Source organism: Peromyscus eremicus, chromosome 18 (genome assembly GCF_949786415.1).
Source record: "Peromyscus eremicus chromosome 18, PerEre_H2_v1, whole genome shotgun sequence".
NCBI lineage: Eukaryota > Metazoa > Chordata > Mammalia > Rodentia > Cricetidae > Peromyscus > Peromyscus eremicus.
The window spans coordinates 4048959-4073213 of record NC_081434.1 but is presented as its reverse complement, the minus strand read 5'-3'; the positions used below and the strand labels follow the sequence as shown (position 1 = coordinate 4073213).

At 45.3% G+C, this 24255-nt stretch overlaps 1 protein-coding gene across 1 annotated transcript in view; it reads left to right on the top strand.

The window, feature by feature from the left end:
• The window catches only part of Lrig3 (leucine rich repeats and immunoglobulin like domains 3), a 52157-nt gene extending 32760 nt beyond the window's left edge, over positions 1-19397 (top strand). The window contains exons 8-19 of the mRNA XM_059245618.1: positions 210-353; positions 1133-1213; positions 2333-2404; positions 4513-4584; positions 5085-5248; positions 8475-8795; positions 10029-10310; positions 11423-11875; positions 12575-12733; positions 15040-15183; positions 15280-15549; positions 16769-19397. Coding sequence (XP_059101601.1) covers positions 210-353; positions 1133-1213; positions 2333-2404; positions 4513-4584; positions 5085-5248; positions 8475-8795; positions 10029-10310; positions 11423-11875; positions 12575-12733; positions 15040-15183; positions 15280-15549; positions 16769-17013 — 2407 coding nt within the window. The 3' untranslated portion in view covers positions 17014-19397. The remainder of the gene's footprint in view (positions 1-209; positions 354-1132; positions 1214-2332; positions 2405-4512; positions 4585-5084; positions 5249-8474; positions 8796-10028; positions 10311-11422; positions 11876-12574; positions 12734-15039; positions 15184-15279; positions 15550-16768) is intronic.
• Positions 19398-24255: the final 4858 nt, after the last annotated feature.

Here is a 24255-nt window from a genome sequence, read left to right as displayed (position 1 = left end):
AAAGCAGTTTCATGGGCTGTTTATTTAGTTTTAATTGCTGAGATGAGAAGGAATGCTTACCTGGATACTGTGAGGGCAGAGTGTTAAAACAGGGTTATGGTAGTTAACTTTTTTTTTGTTTTGTTTTTTAACCACCTCTCTTTTAGAAAACAGATTATTGTATTGAATGGAAAGAGAAAAGCTATTTTTGTTGTTGTTGTTCTTTGCAGGGACCTAACTTTCAACCACTTATCGAGGCTCGACGATTCCAGTTTCCTTGGCCTAAGTCTGCTAAATACCCTCCACATTGGGCACAACCAAGTCAGCTACATTGCGGATTGTGCCTTCCGGGGGCTTTCCAGTTTAAAGACTTTGTAAGTTCCACATTTTGCTCTTGGTACACGAACCTAATTGGTTCCTAAATGCGCCCACTTTTCTCCCGGCAGATTTCCTTTGTTGTTGAGGAAATGCGTGCAGCCTCTAAAGTGGGGGTCTTAATCTTTCCCAGAGCGGTTTGATTAGAATAGATCCATTTCATCCATGTGTGTTTCTTAAAGGGATTAAAAAGTACACTGATCAGACTGCCCGGTGATTGCAGCCTTCCTTCCTTCACAGGATCACTAGGAAGTTCAGAACTGTTAAAAGAGAGAAACAATTTTAAGTCCACTATTTTTTTTCTTTATAAAACATAGATTAAAAAATAACCCAGAGCAAAAAAAAAAAAAAAAAAAAAGTTATAGGAAGGTGAATGTTGGCTCTTCTGGTTAACCACAACCTGATTTCTTTCCTCGGGGAAAGAAAAATGTGGAATTAACTGGTTGTTTGAAAAAATCTCTCCAGTGTCAGCTGCATGCTTTGGCGCATGTCTGTTTGTGTGATGGGAACTTGGTTTTAAAATTTAATGTATTTTTCAAGTTGTTTGAGACTGCAGGGTTTAGCCATCTTGATAGGAGGTCTGACAGGGCTGGGTTGCCTGTCTTGGTTTGGGGGAAAAGTTTCAACTGTTGAGTGCAGAGTTCAGGATATAAGAGGCACCTTGGAGAACTGTGTTTCTTCTTCTGAAGTGGGTGGAGCTGCTGGGGCAATTAGGAGGACTTTGGGCATATGAGGTTTCTGAAAAGTATGTCTAAGGAGAATACTGTGTTTTCATTAGGGATCTGAAAAACAATGAAATTTCATGGACTATTGAAGACATGAATGGAGCCTTCTCTGGGCTGGACAAATTGAGGCGACTGTGAGTATAATTTGCCTCTTAATTTGCCTCCTCTATGACTTAAGATTATTGTCTTAATTGAAGTCAGATCCACAGCTGACATCATAGAGACATTAGAAGTAGATATGTCATCAGGTTGCACCCTAGGCCCTTCCTCCAGGTGCATGCTATTGCCCGTGATGTGTGCGTATTAATTAGCTTTTCTTCCTTGAGTGAAAGGAAGAAATTTCAGTCCTGGGATTTGTCTAATTCATTTTGATATCTAGATAAGAACTTGAGATTTATTCTGACTGCTACCCATTAAGAATGACCACCGTGTTGAAGGGAGTGTGTCTGGGCCAACCTTTAGAAAACCCCAGCAGTGTGCTATGACCATGAGCTCTCAAGGGAAGCAGTCCACCGTCCATCAGTCACCCTGCATCAGGGTCCACGAAGGATGCAAACGCTTGACAGTCAGCCCTGAAAGGGTCTTGTAGATCGTTCTGTTTTCACTTGGTGATGAAGGGTAGCCACAGAGAAGAGGGGAGCAAGCTACGCCCTGGAGCAGCGTGATTCCCCAGAGGCACCGGCTTAGCGCCTGTATTTGCCGAATGTGTCAATCACTCCTCTGTTGCTGTGGTAAAATGCCATGACAGAAAGCAACTTAAGAGTTTTGTGTTGGCTCATCGTTCCGGACAGCTGGATGTCCGTGATGGGAGGTCAGGCATGGCGGCGGCAGCAGGAAGCTGGGAGTCCATGTCTCTGCGGTAGTGAGCTGGAAATGGGGCATGCTGTCAACTCACCAGGCCCGCCCCCAGTGATGCCCTTCCTCCAGCAAGGCTTCAAATCCTCAAAGTCCTGTAACCTTCACAAACAGAATGGCCAACTGGGGACCGTGTGTTCAAGTCTATGAGCCTGTGGGCATTTCTCACTCAAGCTCCTACGTGGAGGTGTCTGTCGAATGCTTTGAAACCCGTGTTAAATCATGTGACTGAACAGGACATCAGGGGTCTGGTATATCAAGTCACATCGTCTCCTTGAAGAAAACAGTATTGTTCACAAAGGAGAATAGTCCCGTTTATAAGAGTTCTGCTCCTTAAATGGCTTTTTAAAAATTTATTACAATGTGATTGTTACCCTCTCCCCCCTCCTACCCTCCAGAACACTCCAGGGAAACCGCATTCGATCTATTACCAAAAAGGCCTTCACTGGTTTAGACGCCCTGGAACACCTGTGAGTACCTGGAACTGAGTTCCCCCAAGGGTGGTCCCAGACGGTTTCTGTTTATGACTCCTGAAATATGAAACAAACAGCCTGTGCCGACATCTTCCCTATACTATAAAACACGTTTGCTCATCTACCTATCATCTGTCAGTCTTGCTTCCTATTTATCTTCTGGAGTTTACCTCTGTGTTTTCTGATACCTTTGAGAACATCGCTCTATTTACCATGTTTATTTGTCTTTATAAGCTGTGGCAACTTTAATTTAAAACAATCTACCATATATTGAGCACTTCTCCTAGTCTGGTCATTTTGCCAGGTCCTGAATATATAAGTATCTATTGTTCCATTTAGTATGTGCAAGAATACATAATCATTGCCGTCTTTTTAAAACGTTAGAGTTCCTGAAGATTCATAGATTCATGGGTTCTGTTTAACAGTTAAGATGATTTGAATTTTCAAAAAGATCAAAAAACTGACCTTGAGAGGGCCGCCATGATGGAGATCTGTCCTGAGGACCTTTGTTGTTGCTGTCCCTTGCTGTAGAGCGGACAAACCAGCTCTCTCTCTTACTCCCCACACAGCAGTTGGGGATTGCTAGGAAAACACAAGATTAGGCTTCCTCTGGCTTCAGAAAGGCCCTTTAGCCCTTGACTACTCCATCCATGCCCCATCTTCGGGAACCTTTGGCACACATTTCCGAAATGAGATTTCAGGGTAGAGGGCTTTCAGTTATAAAAGAAAACACTGAACGCGGGGAGTATGGCTTAAGTATTACGACAACTGACCCAGCCGACTGTTACTGTTAGCTTCACATTGGTTCACGTTTGGATAGTCGGATCACAGTCAAGCTTACAGTATGCTCGCTCCATGGAGGAGTGCTTGTAGCCAGAAGTCCTCCCGTATGTTAACTCGGACAAATGTTACCATTTAAATACACACTTGGGTTGTACCTCACGCAGACTGCGTATTTGGGTATTGTCTATCAGCTACCGCGTGGGCACCTCCCAGCTGTATCAGTTGTTCTGAGAGAGACACACGGATGGCCAGCCCCACAGACAGCGCCACAGTTGGGAATTGCAGAATGAGTCTGCAGAACTGAGTGCTGCCAGGCCAAGCCGGGATGGCTGTTATTGAAACAGATTATTTTCAAAGGAAAGCTAGCCAAAGCATTTGTCAACTGGCCCGTTCCGTTTCTGGGAAAGGGGAATTAGTGCATCAGCGGAGTATTAACCTCTGCTTCAATTTTCTCTAACCTCTCCTGATTCCCCTCGACTCTCTCCCTACCCAAGTCCAGCACCTCCGTTCTTTGTTTCCTAGTCTACGGGGTCTCGTTTTAAACCCACCCCCTTATACGCTGTGAACTGTGAAGACAAGAAAAAGAAAAAGAAAGAAAGAAAGAAAGAAAGAAAGAAAGAAAGAAAGAAAGAAAGAAAGAAAGAAAAAGTAACCATTGTGGCTGGTAGTTTAATTCAGACTGCTTTAAGGTACTAGTTAAAAATAAAGTCAACACAGAGTATCTTCTCATTTGGTGGATGACCTGCCTGGAATCTGATTTGCTGTAATGAAGGCATCTCACCTGCACATCACTGCTTTTGCCAGTGGTGAGCTGCGTGTGACGAAATCCAGGCTGGAGGAGAAAATAATGGGCTCAGCCGTCTCCATCCCCTCTTGTGCCAAGAGACGTAGGTCGGCCATCTTTCTCTGGGTCACTTTAGGAACGCCTGCATTAATGGATATCGAGACACACATCGCAGAAAGTGGGCTAGGGAAAATGCTTTTGTTTTTTTTTTTAAATGCACAGTCATTAGGTCGCACACTTCATTAACAGCAAATTTGAATAAATGAGAAATAAACAGGCAGATCAGCCAGAGCCCTGGAGGAGTCAACGCCCTGGGCGTGGTGACAGAAATGATACTCTCTCCACCACTGAACCCATCTCTGGGTTCCTTGGTCAGAGCTTTCTGAGGGATTCCACTGCAATGGTCCCAGTCACACGTTTCAACATGGAGTACTTGCTTGCTGAAGCAGGGGGTGTGGGCAGTGGGGTGTGGCCCAGACCTTAAGGACACATCCTGGCCATAGTTCACTCTGACGTGTTTGATTTGGCTGTTTTCCAGGGACCTGAGTGACAACGCCATCATGTCTCTGCAGAGCAATGCGTTTTCCCAAATGAAGAAACTTCAGCAACTGTAAGTGTTCCCTTTTTCTTCTTCTCCGGTTTCACGTAAAGCCCCAAAGGGGAGCTGTCATGTGATATGTCATCCAAAAAAAAAAAAAAAGCATCTAGCGCATTCTTGACATGATTGATGTCTAAACTAGGAAACAGGGGAAGTGGGTTATTTGTCCCCTTGTTTGCGACTGGAATTTCTTTTGCTCTCTGTTTTGAATTTGCAGCTTACGTCTGTGGGACCGTATATAGTATGGTTCCTAAATATAGTTCTCATTCTGCATTAGTTAGGAATTTTGATGTATCAGCACTTCTGCCTCAATAGGACAATAAGAACAACAGAGTCCAAAGGTCCCGCCGCTCCCTCAGTGTCTTGCATTCTGAGGTAGACGATGGAATATTTACAACATCGTGCATTTAGTTTCCAAATTCCTCACTTGGTTAATACTTTTAAGTTTGATGGACTTGTAGAAGAAATCTGCATTTCATACAAAACAAGCTGAGTGTGATTCCTCTCCTCAGGCATTTGAACACATCCAGCCTCTTGTGTGATTGCCAGCTAAAATGGCTCCCACAGTGGGTGGTGGAGAACAGCTTTCAGACTTTCGTCAACGCCAGTTGTGCCCACCCTCAGCTGCTAAAGGGGAGGAGTATTTTTACTGTCAGCCCAGATGGCTTTGTGTGCGGTGAGTAAAAAGCATCATCCTTGATTTTCATTAATTTTTTTTTCTCCCATTTAATTTGTCCAAATAATGGTTTTGAAGAGATGCGTGTTCTCTGAATAGACCTTTGCTTTCTGCTGAGGCTGACGAAGTGGATCTAGAGGTGGCTGCCCGTCACCATTTCACAGATGCTGGTGGAGTTCACCGACGTGTGTCTTCGTATTTGTTTTAGCATCAGCATGGTGTGGTGGCAAGAGAGAAGTCAGATCGTGAATGAGTTGGGCCCTACTCTTCTTCTTCTCCCGCTTCCGCCAACCGTCCTCTGCGCCCAGCTGTGGAGGCGTCTTACTGGCCTTTGACGCTGGTTCCGTAGTTGGCATATCAACAGCCATCTGTGGTGGTGTGGCATTGACGCCGCTCTCTTGATTTTGCTGCTGTTATTTTTAGAGACCGTAGGGAAAAAATGGCAGTTCCTAGTAGTAGCTTTCAAAGACGGTCCCTGAGCCTAGCCGTTGCATTTCTCTTGTGTGTTCGTGGAGATCATGCCCAGGGCCTTGTGTACCCCGAGCAAGAGCTCCTCCACCGAGTGGCATCCCCAGCTCCCCCACTCCTCACTATTCTGTGTGTTTTTAATTTTGGAAATGGGGGCTCTCACCGAGTTGTTCTGGGTAGCCTGGAACTCACTCCCACAGTGCAGCTCCCTAAGTAAGTGGGTTCATAGCTGCCAATCCAGGGAACCTGAAGGCGTCTTACCTGCCGTTTGCCCCTTTTTAAAAATCAATATTCTGTTTTAAAAAATTATTTTCACCCATTCATACATATAGGTATAAATCTCTTCCCCCGTTACCCTTTCTCAGCCTTTTCCCCCCTGCCCACCAAACCCCCTTCTTCCAGAATCCAGCCCCTACTTTCGTGTCTTTTTTGGTGACCCACTGTGTTGAGTAAGTCTGTATGAGCATGATTGGTGCATTATTTACTGGTGAAAGGGCAAGGCACGGTAGCTACCTGACTGCCCCCCCTCCCTCAGCAACTCTGGCTACCTATAGCTCTCAGGGAGGGGTGGGGCCCTCAGTAAGCTCCTCCCCCATCCTAGATGGCCGGGTCGTGTGGTGCATTTTGCTTTCTGCTCTTTAACTCTGGGGTGTGATGAGAGGCTTGGAGGAAAGGAAATTCAGTAGCCAAGGAATTAGGACTGCTGAGACATTAAGCGTTGGTGGGTAAAGCCTTAGGAGGAAAGGCAAGTTTGAGTTTATTGTTAAATCATTTTAAGATCCGTTGTCTTAGCAAACAAGAGTTTCAGTATTTGAAATCCTCTTACCCAGAATTCCTCTGACTAGTGAGGAACAGACCATGGGTAACAAACAAAGTTCCCATCACCGATACAGTTTTCTGTCATAATACCAGACCGCTCTTTACTCTTAGCTGCCAGGGAAGCCTTCACAAAAATAAATGTGTGTATAAAAACACAAAATCAAAATTTGCTTAAAGTTAAGGCATGTGTGAGAAGAAACTATAGGCCAGCATTTTACCCTGGCATTTAAAACCTGACTGCACACTGCTTTGCTTTTTTGATGTATGTATGTATATCAGGTTGCAGAATTTAATGGTGCCAGCAATTTTTGGAAATAAGACCTCTGATGTAGGTTTGGGAACCAAATAAGCTTTTGGCAGTCATCCACCAGGGCCTACGCTACTCCTTCTCCACACTCTTTATCTCACAGTTCCCTTGCCCGGATATACGAACTCTGGGACTGTGAGACAAACTCAAATGCTTCGTCTGTAGTGCTTGGTTGTTTTTTTTCCCTTCTCCATTGTGAATCAGAACACTGATTTATGGGATGGAAATGTCAAAGAATCACACAGAAGAAACTCCTGTTTAACAACCCACAGGCATAGGGTTGGAAGCTGGCAGCCAAGCCGTGGTCAGAGCAGCACCCTGTTTCCATTCAGGGTCCTTCTGAAAGCTTGTGTTTTCAGATTCTCCGTTATCCAGACATCCATGTTGGGAGATCTGGTAGTTTCCTCTAGGGTTTATTTAGGCCATCTCTGAGAAACTGAAGTTCAAAAAAGGTAACTACTTCCAAAAAGTAACAGAGAACTAAAAATAACCGCCTGGAATGAGAGAGTTGCCCAGCCCTAATTATAATGTAGCAGACAGGCTGTGCAGCAGGCTGATTGATGGACTGTCCCACTTCAGGCCCCAGCCAGCGTGCTAGCTCGCACATGCTTTTTTATTTGTTTGATTTATTTTTGGCTTTTTTGTTTGTTTGTTTGCTTTTTGTTCGTTACCGTCTTTTCTTAATTTATTTGTGTATGTGTATGCCAGTCTGTCTGCTTGTGCGTTGTGTGTATTCAAGTGCCCATAGGGCCAGAAGAGGAATCAGAACTCTATAGTGATTGGCAGTTACGAGCTGAGCAGTGTGATGCTGGGAACCAATCCCAGGTCCTCTGCCAGGTCTCTCCAGGTCTCTCCAGTCGCTTGTTTGCTGTCTTGATGATAGGGGGTTATGATTATTTGCCATTGATGTTTGCTTGTGTATGTTTTACTTGATATTTTTGATGGAGAGCCTGAGCAAAAGATTGTATAGTTGCTGAGAATAACATTCAGAGATCATCTCTGAGCCTGGAAGTTTTTAAACTGCTTTTCTTTCTTCCTTAAAAAAAATTCTTCTTACGCTTCATGGTAATTAATGTAGTAATTATGCTAATTATGCATGTGTATATACTGTGACAGTTCAGTACACGAAGAAGATGTCCTGTGAGCAGATCAGGCTACCCGGTAGATCCATCACCTCAAGCTTAAGTCATTTCTGTGTGCTGGGAAGATTGCAGATCCTCTCTACAGGCTCTTATAAAATAATCACTTAATTGCTGTCAGCCAGCGTTACCCCACTCCATCACTCAGTTTTAAATGTGGTCTAATTTCCCTTGTGCCTTCTTAACTGCTCTTCTTGTGCTTATCCGAAATACCAGACACGTGGCATAAACTTTTATGATCGTTTCAAGGTAACACTTCTCTCAGGTAAATAATGGCGGAGCCTCCGTCTCCACTGGACTCCAGTAGGTTTCCTACGAGAGCGTTCTCCCAGCTTGTCGTTCCACTCTGGGACAGCTGATGTGTCTGTAAAACACAGGCATGAGGTCAACCTTGAGCTAGTTCTCTACTGTGTTGCTTGGTGTTGGCGTTTGAGCGTGGGTGTTCTCTGGGGCCTTCAAGTGACTTTGTCTCCTCCTTCTCCATTTTAAACAGACGATTTCCCCAAACCCCAGATCACGGTTCAACCAGAAACGCAGTCCGCCATAAAAGGCTCCAACGTGAGTTTCACCTGCTCAGCTGCCAGCAGCAGTGACTCCCCGATGACGTTTGCGTGGAAGAAAGACAATGAGCTGCTGCAGGATGCTGAAATGGAGAACTATGCACACCTCCGGGCCCAGGGAGGCGAGGTGATGGAGTACACCACCATCCTGAGGCTGCGCGGTGTGGAATTCGCCAGCGAAGGGAGATACCAATGCGTCATCTCCAACCACTTCGGGTCGTCGTACTCCGTCAAAGCCAAGCTCACCATAAACAGTACGTGATCCCCTTTCCTCCAGTGTCTCGGGATACCATTTAGAAACAGCTGCAGTGTCTGTCTGTTCCCCTACCCCCCTCTCTCCCTGCAACCTCTGCTTTTCTTTAGTTTCTCACCTAGCTACACAAAATCACTACTCTTTATTATCTGTCTCTAAAGCAATGAATTCACCTGTCTGAATGTGGCAGGATGAACCAGAATTAAAATGAGCCAGACACTTGTGCTCTCTCTGGGGTACAGTGGTATGTAGGTCCACACAGCATACTGCCTTTAACTCAGTTCTGGATGTGAAGACTGTCACTCCTGGTATATAGTTATGACTCTCAATAACTGTCTTACCTTCGTACCTCTATCTTCCACTTAGAGGGGGGTTGGCTAGAGAGATGGATGGCTCAGCGGTGACGAGCACTGTCTGCTCTTCCAAAGGACCCGGGTTCAATTCCCAGCACCCACATGGCTGCTCACAACTGTCTGTAACTCCAGTTCCAGGGGATCTGACACCCTCACACAGACACACATATGCAGGCAAAACACCAATGTACATAAAAATAAAGAGATGCTAAGTGCCACTTCCTAGAAATGTCATGATCCATAAATAAGATATGTGTGTATGTCAGTGGCTTGGCGCAGCACCTTGGAGCTTGGGTAGTGCTCAGTAAATGCATTCATAGCAGCCACTGTTAAACGGTAGTGCTGTAGCATCATTTGCGTGGCAGGTGTACAATTCTACAATTCTAAGATTGCATTTTGGATGCTTTCCACTTTATCATTTTAAGGGTTAAGGTCTGCCTAGTAGAAGAAGATTTGGAATATGATTTATCAATGAATTCATTGAGCAGGCGATTGCTAAGGCCTGGCACATAGAAGAATTTAGAGTACAGAGCAGGATAAAGTCACAAAATGTTAGGTCCTGCAGGACTGGGGGGAGGAAAGAAATAGATGAAGCGAATGGTCATAGCACAGAGAGATTTATTGATTTGCCCAAGATCTCACACTTAATTATTGAGAAAACTAAAATACGGTTCCTGTGACCCGTGTGTCATTCTGATTCCATCACTCCTGCGCCGGTGTAGCCTGGAGCGAGCTATTTCATTTCTCCAGCTTAGTTTCTCTGTCTTAGAGCAATAACCCTGTCTTACGTAAGTCACGTGTCTCCTCGAGTACCTAGAAGAGGAGCAGCACCGGTGACCCTTGCAGCCCCGGTCACACCTGCATGCCCCTTGTGATTTCAGTGTTACCTTCCTTCACCAAGACCCCCATGGACCTCACCATCCGTGCTGGGGCCATGGCCCGCCTGGAGTGTGCCGCCGGGGGACACCCGGCCCCACAGATAGCCTGGCAGAAGGATGGAGGCACGGATTTCCCAGCTGCCCGGGAGAGACGCATGCACGTGATGCCGGAGGACGACGTCTTCTTCATAGTGGACGTGAAGATTGAGGACATTGGGGTGTACAGCTGCACGGCTCAGAACAGTGCGGGGAGTGTTTCTGCAAACGCGACCCTGACCGTGCTAGGTGAGCTGGGCATTTTCATAAGGCTCCGAGTCCCTCCTGAAGGCCCCCAACTCACCCAGAGACCTCCATGTTAGCAGCTGTTGGGGGACAGGGGCGGATGAAGACCCAGAGAGTTCTGTCTTCAAATGAACCAAGAGTCTGTGGGGAGCTTTGACTTCTAGGGGTCATTGGACATATTCAGGCCTGTGGCCAGGGAGATGAATCTGCCCCCTTCACTCTTGAGTACATTCTCCAGTGTTCTCTTTGTGGGCAGGGATTATTCACAGCCGTTGGTCATCTCCGTGCTATAGAGAACACATATGAAAATGTCTACAGACAGGTGGGGAAGACCCGTTCTCTTGGCTCCCCCTCCCGGAAGTCCCGGTTCTTACCACCTACCTAAACAGGAGGTGCTTGTCAGATTTGGAACGCGTTCGTAATTCACGTGTCTTTGAGAGAGTTACAGTAACCTACTGAGAGCCAGGTAGTAGAGGAGGACCTGCCAAGATTTTCATACAGACCTAGGTAATCTGGCATGAGAAACTTAATTAAAAAAAAAAAAAATCAATCAGCATGGGCCTGGAGAGGTGGCTTGGTAGTTAAAGAGTGTGTACTGCTTTATAGACGACCTGAATTTGGTTCCCAGCATCCACGTTGTCAGTTCACACCTGCCTCTAACTCCAGCTCCAGGGAACCCACCACCTCTGGCCTCCACAGGAATCTCTCCTGTGTTCACATTCCCACACACAGACACGTGCATGTCGTACACATAATTAAAAGTCATGAAAATAAATCTCTAGAGAGTTCTTTGCCTTCGTCCACATATCAACACAGTCTTGTGCATGAAATTTTAATTTTTTTTTTTTTACACATTTTCTAGACTTTAAAAAATGTTTTATCTTCCCACTACCAATTCACTAACCTTGGCATGAATGAGGGAGATTGAGATAAAAACTCATAAATTTTACCCTTAAGTCGTGGGATGAATGATGTGATCCAAGGTTACCTTGTCTGGGGCTCTTTAATACGCTTGTCTGAGGAGCTGTAGGAGTACACAGTTTAAGTAAATTCACCTGCTAGGTCTTCTGTGGAACCCGGTTTTCACTTAGGAAATCCAAACCTTGTCCTTTCAGAGACACCATCATTTCTGCGGCCTCTGTTAGACAGAACTGTCACCAAGGGAGAAACGGCGGTCCTGCAGTGCATCGCCGGTGGGAGCCCACCCCCCAGGCTGAACTGGACGAAAGATGACAGCCCATTGGTGGTGACCGAGAGGCACTTTTTTGCAGCGGGTAACCAGCTGCTGATTATCGTGGACTCGGACGTCAGCGACGCGGGAAAGTACACGTGTGAAATGTCCAATACCCTGGGCACCGAGAGAGGCCACATGCGCCTCAGCGTGATTCCTTCTCCGACCTGCGACTCCCCTCACATGACCGCCCCATCCTTAGACGATGACGGATGGGCCACTGTGGGCGTCGTGATCATAGCCGTGGTTTGCTGTGTGGTAGGCACATCCCTCGTGTGGGTGGTCATCATCTACCACACAAGGCGTAGGAATGAGGACTGCAGTATTACCAACACAGGTGTGTAAACACAAGCTTGGCCCCCGGGGTGCGGCGGTCATGTGTGTTTGTGGCTTCGTAAGCATTCCCTTCTCGGCTGTGTCTCACAGTCTGAGCCTGTCCCAGAAGGGTGACTCATGGGCTACAAGCTGCGGGGATACGGGTAGCTAAAAATTACACCCACCCTGGAATAACGCTGATGCAAAAAGATCAATCTTTTTTTTTTTTTTTTTAACTAAAACCTCATCAGGAAATCCTGATGGCTGAGAGGTAAAAATCCGAAGCACAGAGTGAAATAGGCCTCCTCCTGGATGGTCACGGGGAGGCAGGAGCCCCCAGGGGGTTGGCTCACCCTGCGGGTAGTAGTTCTTTATGTCCTGTGTACACATGCGCACGCAGTGGATTTTGTAATGAGGGTTGATGGCAGACTCTGCCACTAATGAAATGGAGAGAGATCCAAGAGCTGGGGTCGTGTTTTTGAGGCATTTCCTTTTGAACATGTGGTTTTCAAATTTGGGCAGGGGTGTACTTTGTGGGTAATAAAGTCAAAATTAACTCACGGCCCAGAGCTGAAAAGCAGTCACGGGGCCATCCCTGGTTTTTCCAGAGTAGATCTTCCTTTATGGATGATACAGAAACCAGGGCAGTCTGTACTCTATCCTGCCAGCGCCGGAAGCTGTGGGGCAAGGCTGTTGATGGGATGCTGTTGTCTGATTACAGATGAGACCAATCTGCCGGCCGATATCCCTAGTTATCTGTCGTCTCAGGGGACGTTAGCTGACAGACAGGATGGGTACATCTCCTCAGAGAGCGGAAGTCACCACCAGTTCGTGACGTCTTCAGGAGGTGGGTTTTTCCTGCCGCAACATGACAGTACTGGTGAGTGTCTGAGATGTCCGTGGACAGTTGTTTTGAAGTCACAGGGGGATGTCCTAGATGGAGTAGTAATTTCGGAAGAAACCGGTAACAGTGATGAGGGCCTGGTCCAAGGTTAGTAGCAAAACTACAGTTCTCTCCCTCTTCCTCCTTCCCCTCCCTCCTCCCCTTCTTCTCTTTTTCTTCTCTTCCCCCTCCCCCCTCCCCCTCCCCCCTTTCTGTTTTTTCTTTTCCAGAACGGACATTAAGGTTTTATTAAAGACTAGATACTGCGGAAAGACACACATGAGTGAGTTCTCAGAGAAAGAGAATTGCCCCCTCTGAGTAGGAATAGAGTCCTTTTATAGCTGCTCAGAGAATATGAGACCAATGCAAGTAAAACGTTAAAACACAGAGCAAAGAAAGGGAAGAAAATAGTAGGAAATGGAACTACCTCCCGTGCTCATGGGTTGGAAGAATCAATATTGAGGAGTATTGCTCTACTGTGAGAAGCTATCTACAGATGCATGGTAGTCCCCACAAAATTCCAGTGTCGGGGCCCGGAGAGATGGCTCAGCTGTTAAGAGCACTTACTGCTCCTCCAGAGGACTTAGCTTTGATTCCCAGTGGCTCACAACTGCCTGTAATTTCAGCTCCAGGGAAATCTGCTCTCTTACGTGCAAGCTCCTGTGCACGCACACATGTACGCATACACGCCCGTTCTATATCCTTTTGTTAAATTCTTGAAAAACACTTTTTTTTAAATGGTAAAAGAAGAGTAGGCAAATTAGGTCAAATTTAATTTCTCTGAGGATGTCCTATTTTCTTTACATTGTAATGTCCTGTGTTGGGAGTTTCTTGCATAATGTCAGAGGCCAGGTGGCCTCAAGACTACGGGGGGGGGGGGGGGGGGAGCGGATGTCATACATGGTGCCTTATGGAAGCCAGGTGCAGGAGCATCTCAGCCCAGACCCATTCCCTGTGTTCATAGGCAGTTGCAACACTTCCCACACAGGTGGTTTAAAGGGAAAAAAAAACTACATACACACTGCTTGGCACATGCCACAGACTCTGCATGGCAAAAACTCCTGGGGCTATTCTCAGCATTTTATCTTTTACCACCGTCCTTTATGGAGCGTCTATATTTGCTCTATACCAGACTGCGTAGTTGGAAAGGAAGCATACTTGTTTTCAGCTTCAGAATTTAGTCCGCAGTGAGGTGGATACTCAACCCAAAGAATCTAAAAGAAAGAAAGACAAGCTAACTGTGAAGATATACTAGGAAAGACAGTCAGAGCAGAGGCAGCAGACCCAAGCACAGAGTGTCAGGGTTGGCCAAGAACAGAGACCCAACCCCAGTCAGGTATAGTGAGGCTAACTGAGAACTCCTTAAGGGACAGGGCTGAGGCATAGAAGTGACAAGCTGGCCTGGGAAGGTGGCACCCTCCCAGAGCAGCTCCAGGGGCCCCCAATATTGATGAGCCACAGGGTGCTTCTCTCTTAGACCACAGGGCATCCATCCTCTGCTTCCATGGCAACTCGAAGGAGACCCTGTCTGTAATCCTCCAGCTGTTATGTCCACTGCTAACTGTTGTATGGTTCCATGATGTTTTGGGTTTGTTTTGGTTTTTCAAGACAGTGTTTCTCTGTGTCGTTTTGGAGCCTGTCCTGGATCTCGCTCTGTAGACCAGGCTGGCCTCGAACTCACAGAGATCCGCCTGGCTCTGCCTCCTGAGTGCTGGGATTAAAGGCGTGTGGTTTAATTGAACAACCAGGAGAAGTTTTGGTTCGGCTTGGTTTCTTTGACTCAGCTTTGAGGTGGGATACTAAGAGATTACTAGTCAAATGTCAATCCGGTCATCTGAGTCCGGTCATCTGGAACATTTTATAGGAAGTCGGTAGTGCTGAGCGTTCAAACCATGGCCCTATGCATAGATCCTTTTCCCTTAGAATCCAGATGGGCTAGCAATAAGGTTGGCACACCTAGCTCAAAGACTTATCAGGACTTACTATAGCTGCCCTGATGGGTAGAAACATTTACTGTCTGGACTCCAGGATAGCTTAAATGAACCATTACAAGCCCAGCTGCATGGGCCTTAAGAAATTAGCAAAAAAAAAAAAAAAAAAAGAGAGAGAGAAAAGAAAAGAAAAGAAAGAAAGAAAGAAAGAAAGAAAGAAAGAAAGAAAGAAAGAAAGAAAGACAAACGTGTACTTTTTCTTTCTTATCACATTCTAGCCAAGTTTTCTTCTGTAAATCTGGGAAATCAGAACAAGAGAGAAGGTTGAATGGCATTTAATACAGTTTAGTGACTGAGATTTGTGTCTTAAAGGGACATGCCATATTGACAACAGCAGTGAGGCCGATGTGGAAGCTGCCCCCGATCCATTCCTCTGCCCCTTTGTGGGCTCCGCGGGCCCTGTGTACTTGAAGGGGAGTGTCTATGGCCCAGATCCATTTGAAGTTTATCTTCCAGGTATGGCTTTCTTGACTGACTAGAGTTCTGTTCTCTGAAAAGACTTGGAGGCATGCTAACTGTATCTCCTTCTGTTGTGGGTCCCAACTCGAAAAGGTTGCAGTTCTGACCCCAGGGTAGCCTTGATGGACCACTGTGAGCCCAGCTACATGAAGAAGGACTGCTTCCCGTGCGCTCATCCCTCAGAGGAGCCCTGTGATCGGAGCCTCAATAGCATCCTGTGGCCACACTCAAGAAAGCTCATGAACTCCATGTACTCTCAGAATGAGGGACCTGCCGTTCAGACCCTGTGTTTAAACAAGTCCTCTTTGGATTTTAGTGCAAGTCAGGAACCGGGATCAGTTACTTCAAGTAACTCTTTCATGGGTAAGTTTATCAAGCTGGGAATCAATCGCCTTGCTTCTCTGACTCAAAACTCCATCCTGCTTTGGACAGTGGTTTCATTTCTACTGTTACTGTGGTATCCTCTGGATTGCAGATGTTTCTGAAGTGCATTCGGGCCTGGGAATTGTGTGTGGTTATGTATTTAATCTGTACCTAAGCCCCAGGAGCTTTCTGGGTTATGCTGTGTGTGGCGTGTAGGAGACCAGAGTTTGGGGAATGACTTAGGAGCTGAGCTTGTCAGCCGTGTGGAAAAAGTGGTTTTGGGTCCCGGCAGCCTGAGGGGTGGAGCTGTGTTCTCTACATGGTTGTGGTTTCGTCCGTCTGGTGGCTTCTAACTGAACTCACAGTGGAAGCCGGGAAGGCAGCACCCTACCTTGCCTGGCTTCAGACCGTTGAGATAATCTTGGGGAGAGGCCCGCAGCGCTCACAGCGAAAGCCGGTGCCATTAAATAACAGCTAGCACCTCAGGTAGATTGTGATTTTTTTTGGTCTCGTGTGTGGGAACAGTTGGAGGGAAGAACATAGAGTGAATGCTCTTTTTACTGAGCGAAGCAATCAGAAAACAGGCCTCCACATGCCCCCGTGTGCTCTAGTGTCCTTGGTTTGTTTTTAAAAGGAAAATTCCAAACCGTTTTCCTTAAGCGTTTAAGAAATTTTACCCGTTGTTCCAGTATGATTATGTATATACCTTCCCGAAGGGGAGGGGAAGAAATGAAAGCACGTTTTGTAGAACTAGGGTAGAAGTTTTAGTCGATTGGTTGATGTTTTGCTACAGTTAGAAGAAAGGGCAAGACAAGAGTCTGTGGGAAGACACTGGCTGAGTATTGTGCAATCCCCTTCCTGGAGATTCATGGCCTCACAGATCCGCAAGCCAGGGCTCCGGGACCATTTTTCAATTGACAGACTTCAAGAACGTCAGTGTTCAGTGACTAATGTTACTAAGGGTCATGAGAAAACATTAAAATGGATTGATTTATTTGGTGGTTTTGAATAAGCAGGTGTGCAGGTGTCCTGTGCATAGTATTCTGTGACAGTCTAATATTCCATAAATAGTGTATCCACAGAGCACACCTACACCTGCATAGGACTCTGGGAAAAAAAACTTATTCATGTTCGTGGAAGCATGCTCGCTCTCTTCGGTGTGTTCATTTCTGTGCTGGCAAAAGGCCCCACGGGCTCATGGGAATTTCTTCCCTTGCAGGTACCTTTGGAAAACCTCTGAGGAGACCTCACCTGGATGCGTTTTCGAGCTTTGCGAAGCCACCTGACGGTCAGCCGAGGCCCTTTCATGTGAAAGCGATTTCCTCTCCCGAGCTGGACTCTGAGTCAGAGGAGGATGAGACAGACAGGACAGATTTTCGGGAGGAGAACCACAGGTGTACTTATCCACAGATATTAGACACTTACAGGACTCCAGACTGCCAGCCTTGTGACTCGGGCACATAGACTGGACGGGAACAAGGGAAATCGACACACTACCTCATCTGGGCTTCTATTGAAGAGACACAGAATCGAATCCTATGTTTTCAAATGGACTTACAAAGTTTAAAAAAGGAAAAAAAAAAGCTTTATTTATACAGATGAACCAAAATTACAAAAAGTTATAAAAATTTTATACTGGGAATAACTTTCATATAAAAATGCGTTTTTAAAAAGTATTTTATAACTTCGTTTTATATGAAAAATATCTTATGTAAATTAATGGCATAAGTCCATGACTATTTTATGTATTTTTATAAAGCCAGATTTCTTTTTATTGAGAATGGGTACTAAAGCCTTTTAAATAATCCTGCATTACCCCCCCCCCTTTTTTTTTTGGATAGAGGCCACTTCATTCTCTTTTGCACATTACATTTAATAAAATGTGTCATTTGGTGCCAAGCCCCATTTATACAATAATAGATTTTACCGTTTTCAATGCGTTTTGGACCTATTTCATTTGTATTATCACATGTTAGATGAATTAAAAGTTATATTTAACGTATTAAAGTACAGCCAGAGGACCCATTCAGCCCACCCCACGCCCTGGATGGTTACAAGACTGACGTCACGTGATTCGCAGCCATGCACGCTCCAGGAGAAGGAGTTGCAGCCATCAGGGGCGTATTCCTAACCTCACAAACAGAAGAGGATACAGCCGTCCGTCACAACTGTCGCTTAAATGACTCCACAATCCATGTTTCCTTAATAATGCTAATGCCTTGTGGTCCAGCACCTAATGTCTATCGCAGGAGTTCCCTACCCACCATGGCTTGTGTTATAGCCAGAAGGCTCTTTATCTCCTGTCTGTGCTGTGGAAAGGGCCACAGGGAAGGTGAGCTTTCACCCACAGTTGCTGTGGGATGTCATCCCACTCTTTTCTGCCCCTACTAGTCTTCACTGAATGTGGTTGGTGTACACACAGTGGCGTGGTTGGGCTGTGCACAGTGCTTCTAAAGTATTTTGAAGCATTTTTTTTTTTTATGAACATATTTTACTGACTTTGTCATGCCAACTCTACTTTGTTGAAATTTAAGATATTGAACCTGTCACTTCAACACTTACAATCTTTTAAGGTGTTTGTCTCAAACAGTATGAAGGGAGAACACCACATCCCAAGCTCATGCACGAAGGAAGGAAGGGGAGATTTTCAACGCTACCCTCACTGCAAGCAACAGAGTAGATAAACTTACTACACTTGAAGTCCCTGGGAATAAAACTGGACATTTATCCTTAGGAGACTCTTGTTAGTGTGTGCCACTTAAAGAAAACACTCCGGCCCAAGGTAAGTTGCCATGACAGGAGTTAGTGTAGCAGTACTGAATTTAAAAAATCAAAACTTGAAGACGTGTGGGTTTCAGCCATTAGCAGTTTTTTAAAGTAAACTAAAAATAGTACTTGGGAAAGAGGTATCTTCTTCGAAGATGCCGTGGAGGTAAGGTCTTCCTGCTGGGTGTCCTTCTCTATTGAGAGTCAGGAGCCCAAACCTAGATCACAGGAAGCTTCCCCTTTCATTTAGACCTTAGAATCTAAGACAGGAAGTGCATCCCTCCATGGACAACCAGCGACTAGTAGGAGAAGTGATTTCCTGTGCTTTGTCTTTATCAAACTCAGATAAATTTTGAACTCTTACTGTGAATTTGTCTACATTGTTACCCGACGTTCTCCGAACATGGACCTCTTAATTATGAACTTCTTTTGAAGGAGTTATTTTTTTTTTTCAAAATTTGGTAGAAAAGTTTAAGTCAACACCTTAAACTGAAATGCTGGATTATTGGGTGGATCAGACGGCTCAGCAGGGAAGAACCCTTGTTGATTTCACAGAGGGCCCTGGTTCAGTTCCCAGCACCTGCATGGCTGTTCACAACTGTAACTCTAGTGCCAGGGGTGTCTAATGCCCTCTTCTGGTGTTACAAGCACCAGACGTACATGGTGCACAGACGTGCTTGTAGGCAAACTCACACATGAAGTAAGTCTTTCTTAACACAAGGTAAAACTGGGTTCCTCAACATGATTTTACTGTGCTGGTTGGCCAAACTTGTGGATCAGATATGAATCTTACCTGTCTAGAAAAAGGAGAACCCAGTTCCTCGGACATCAGCAAGAAGAGTGTACACTGTGTTGATACCTCCCATCGGATAAACAAATATGTAGATATTAAGTTCTAAAATAATATAAAGGTAAGGGTGAATCTTAAATCCCTTGGTCTGCCCATTTTATTTTTGTGATGTTGGGGGTCGAACCCAGGTCCTCAATCAAGTGCCTTATCACTGAGCTGTACTTCCAACCTAAGGTTTGGTTTATTTCTAAGTAGAATTCTTAAACTTTTAGCATAGCTTTCTTGTTTTTGTGGTAGAAGATCACACCTCATACAAACATATCTTCATAGATGTTCATAGACCTTCAGGATCTCTCCATCCCACTCTTGATGCTAAAGAGATTTATTATGTGTGATCTTGACTCTGTTTAAGATCTTGGGATACCTCTCAATAGCATCCACAATTAGATGTATGGTTTTCATTGTCTTCCTACAGAAGACAGGCACAAATGATTTCTCAGAGCAGAGCTGGTCAGTACCTTTCGAATATTGGTAGAAAATGGAAAGCGGCTTGGTCTCCACATCCTCTCGGTAATGGGAGAGAAATAACTGGAAGCCAGTGTCACAGATGTGCTGTGCTGCGATGTCTCGGAAGACTGAGAACTGAATGTCATAGCAGCACATCCCCTCTGTCTCCCCTGATCTCAGTATCTGAAATGATGAGACTTGTGCAATAGGATAATTTGGAACTTGTAATTTTTAACACACTGAAGAACACAGTGCCCTGTTCCTCCCAAACAAAATCAGTCTTCAAAGCAAGGACCACTCCTTCATGAATGACTCCAGAAATATCTAGTTACCGGAACTTCTCTTTCTTTTTTTTTTTTTAATTTTTATTTTGCAATACAATTCAGTTCTACATATCAGCCACAGATTCCCTTGTTCTCCCCCCTCCCCCCCCCACCTTCCCCCCAGCCCGCCCCCCATTCCAATCTCCTCCAGGGCAAAGCCTTCCCCACAGACTGAGATCAACCTGGTGGACTCAGTCCAGGTAGGTCCAGTCCCCTCCTCCCAGGCCGAGCCAAGGGACCCTGCATAGGCCCCAGGTTTCAAACAGCCGACTCATGCAGTGAGCACAGGACCCGGTGCCACTGCCTGAACTTCTCTTTCTTAACAAGGCATTTATTAAATCTGCGTCACACAAGGATATGGTAACGGGCTCCGAGAGATTTCAAATGTGACCCAAAAACCATCGGTATAATCTTTTAATAGATTCACTAGAGGGTGTGCACACATGCATTTACAGAATTATCCCAATATCTGGAGTCAGTTGTCTTTCTTTTATTCTTTAAGAAATTTGATATTGGATAGAGTATCTTTGGCAAAAAAAACAATTTCATTTTTTTGATAATTGATTTTGATAGTTTGATGTTTTTTTGATAATTGATCAAATCCATCCTTACTGTAAAAATTTCAGGTTCACTTTTTTTCCTACTCACTTCATTTAATACCAGGGATCTGATGCTTGATCTTAAATTCCATATCATCTATCCACGAATGAAGAAAAAGTTTAACCAATACTCCTGCAGGTTTTTATTGCATTTACATTATTAAAGATTCTTAAGAATGAAAGTCACCCATGACTGTTACAAGCTAGTTCTTAGATTTTGTCTACGATTCTTTTCTCCTTTTCATGCATCTTTGTTGGGCTTTCATTGCTGACTTTGTTTTATTTAGCTTAATGTCGTAGGTCCGGTTTGAAGACAGCACCTTATATCATGATGAGGTTATTACCATGGTTTTCATGAAGTTGGTTTATTTACTTTTTATTGTTTTTCATGTTTTTGCAGAGTAGTTTTGTTTGTTTGTTGTATTTGTTTATTTTTTATTTATTTGCTTGTTTGGTTAGGGGTGTGTGTGTGTGTGTGTGTGTGTGTGTGTGTTGAAATACTGAACTGAGCTAGGTGAGTGCTTTCCCAGGAGCTACATCCCTAGGCCCATTAGTTATTGGTCCCGTTTTTTTCTACACACAGCCTTTTTGGTCTGTCTTCAGATGAGAGCTGAAATTTGGCAGCCCACTCATTTGCCCAACTTTATGTACATAGTTCTGTATTTTTCCCAGGCTAATCAATTATGTAACTGGCATGGTCACACGCTACTCTTCCTTGCCTAGTGAACTTCTGTGGCTGGCACTGATTTTGTATCTAAAACGTTTGCGTTCTCACCAAACAAACTGGAGTGTCACATGATCTGTGAGCAGCAGGGTGGCTGAGGCTGTTGGCTCTGTGTATCCACCTGCCCAGCGCAATCCCAGCTCAGGATCTGCCTTGTTTAATCATCGTCTGTCATCACCGTTCCTGTTGATTTTGCCCCTGAGTTTCCTCAAGGTCTTCCATGCCTCTCTCCTGGGATCCCTTGGCGGCACCTGGAGCTCTGGCTCTTACCTGTCTCTGGTAGCAGGTCTCATTCCTTGCTTTATTCAGTCCCTTGTCTTCGCTATTACCAGAAATACCTTTCTAACGTGGATCTGAATGGATCAAGTGTCTGTTAAAACCCTCCGGTGGTTAACTTTAAATCCTGGTTACGGAATAACTGGGTGATCCCAACGCTACCATTTCACCCGTGTCCTCCCCCCTCCCCAGAGCACTCAGTCTTCCAACTCTAGTTTCTGCCAGCCTCAGCACAGTGTCCACTCACTGCTTTCTGCTGATGCCTTTACCTGCGAAGCCATTTCATCAGCCCTGTAATATTTACTCAAATAAATACTTCTTTTATTTATTTTTGTTTTGTTTTGTTTTTTTGAAACAGGGTTTCTCTATGTAGTTTTGGAGCCTGTCCTGGATCTCGCTCTGTAGACCAGGCTGGCCTCGAACTCACAGAGATCCGCCTGCTCTGCCTCTCGAGTGCTGGGGATTAAAGGCGTGCGCCACCACCGCCCGGATTCTTAAATATTCCCTCAAATTCCTACGTTGGACACAAATAATTATCTCCCAAATTGTTTTTCCTCATCGTTCACCTGGCAGGCCTCTCCAGGGCCAGCCTGTGGTTTTATCACAAAGATGGTAGCCTTTCTCCTCTCTTGCTCCTGAGCCACCGTGAGAAACCGCAAGAAAGTAGTTGTCCATGAAGCCATCTGGGATGCATGACAAGCACTAAGTACAATCAACCTGTATGCCAATAAGGTGGTTTCAACCAAAATAAATGAGAGTGATATGGGTTGGATCTAGGATTGTCCCCAAGGGCCTGTGTGTTGCAAGCTTGGTCTTGAGTACAATAAGAGGCGGTGAGTCTGTAAAAGGTGGGGCCCAGTACAAGGTAACTGAGTCACTGTGGACATCCTCAAGAGGAATTCAGTAGTTCTTGTGGGACCTGTTAGTTCCCACAGAGAAGAGTTGCTTCAAAGAGCTTGGCTAGCCGTCCCCATGCTCTGGTTTCCTGTCTTGCCTTGTGACCCTACCCTTGCTCCCATCACCGTGGCGGTGTCCGCCCCCTTCACCAGAGCCTGCTCTACGTCCTTCGGATGCCAAACCACGAGGTCAACTGCTTTTCTTTGTAAGTGCCCAGCCTCCGTATTTCATTACAGCACCGGAAACCAAAGTTCTGTAACACAGAGCTCAAAGTCCCCTTTTGCTTGTGTGTGTGTTTGTTTTTAAACACTCTCTAGACCCGTGGTTCTCAACCTTCCTAATGCTGCGACCTTTTCGTCCAGTTCCCCATGTTATGGTGACCCCCAACCATGAAATGATTATCGTTGCCACTTCATAACTGTAATTTTGCTACTGTTATGAACCATAATGTACACATCTGATATGCGACCTTTGTGAAAGGGTTATTGGACCCCAAAGGCTAATGACTCACAGGTTGAGAGCCTCTTACCTGAGTGTGATGACCCAGCATTTACCAGGAAACTCCACTCATGTGAAGTGTGCCAGAGGTAAACAGATGTGTCCAATGATTTTTTTTTTTCCTATTAGAAAAGTAAATGGCTCCACGTGACTGTCCGGTGTGGAGGTGGGGACTCAGTTGTCACTGAGTCTGAGAGCTGTTGCTCTTTCTGCATTCTGATAGGGTCACCAATGCCCTCTGTCTATAAATACAGTTGCCAGAATCATATTCAGCCATATATATCATTTCCAAACCTCACTTCTTCATTTTCCACTCTCAAGTTTTCTCAATCAAGCTTCTGAAAGGTCAGGGTTCCTTTTCTGCCTAAGAGCACATTCAAATCTAGTTGAAACTGCTTTACCCAAATCACTGGGACTCCGTTCTCAAACTGAGTACTGTTCATAGTCCTCACTCTTCCAGACGTGCATATAATTGCATGGATCCTCATTAATCTCTACTTCCTCTAGCTAGACTCATGTTTTGCTGATTTTTTCTTTTCTAGATTTTTGAAGAGGGTCTCGGTGGGAACCCAGGCTGGCCTCAACTTGTAATCCTCCTGCCTCAGTCTTCCAGGTGCTAGGGTAGATACCCGTCGATGGTCTGTCCCAGCATTGCTTTTGCTTATGGGCATTCACGTTTGCAGGTTTTCATTTCCCTCTTTTTATGCCATTTATCATTTTTTAGTGATTTAGTAGTCATCTTGTGAAGCCTTCAGGAGCTGGAGAGGTGGCTCTATGGTTAAGAGCTCTTATTACCCTTCCAGAAGACCTAGGTTCAAGTCCTAGCACCTAGAGGGCAGCTCACAACTGTCTGTAACTCCAGTTCCAAGGTATCTGGTGCTCCCTTCTGACCTCTCAGGGTACTTGGCACATCCATGCAGGCAAAGCTCCGTTACACATAAAATAAAAATAATTTAGAGCGTGTTTGGAGGTCCTAGCAGGGGAAGGGTAGCTACTCTTATACTCGTGACCGAAGACTGGTCTTCTTCTATTCCGGAAGTTCGTCGTCTTCGACCAAGTGTACAGCTTTGGAGGGGACGTAACGTGGAGTGGTGAGGGAGGAAGGGAGCACCTGCCTAGTCAGCCAGATCAGCCGAATCAACCCTACTGGCAATCAATGGGGGGGACAGACATAGCAGCCAGATTGCCCTCCCATGCAGGCCAGCCTAGTCTACAGGGCAAGTTCCAGGGACAGGCCAGGGCTGTTCAGAGAAAACTTGTCTCAGAAAATTAAAAAAAAAAAAAAAATTAAAAAAGAATTAGAATCAGCTTTCATATTAGCCACTT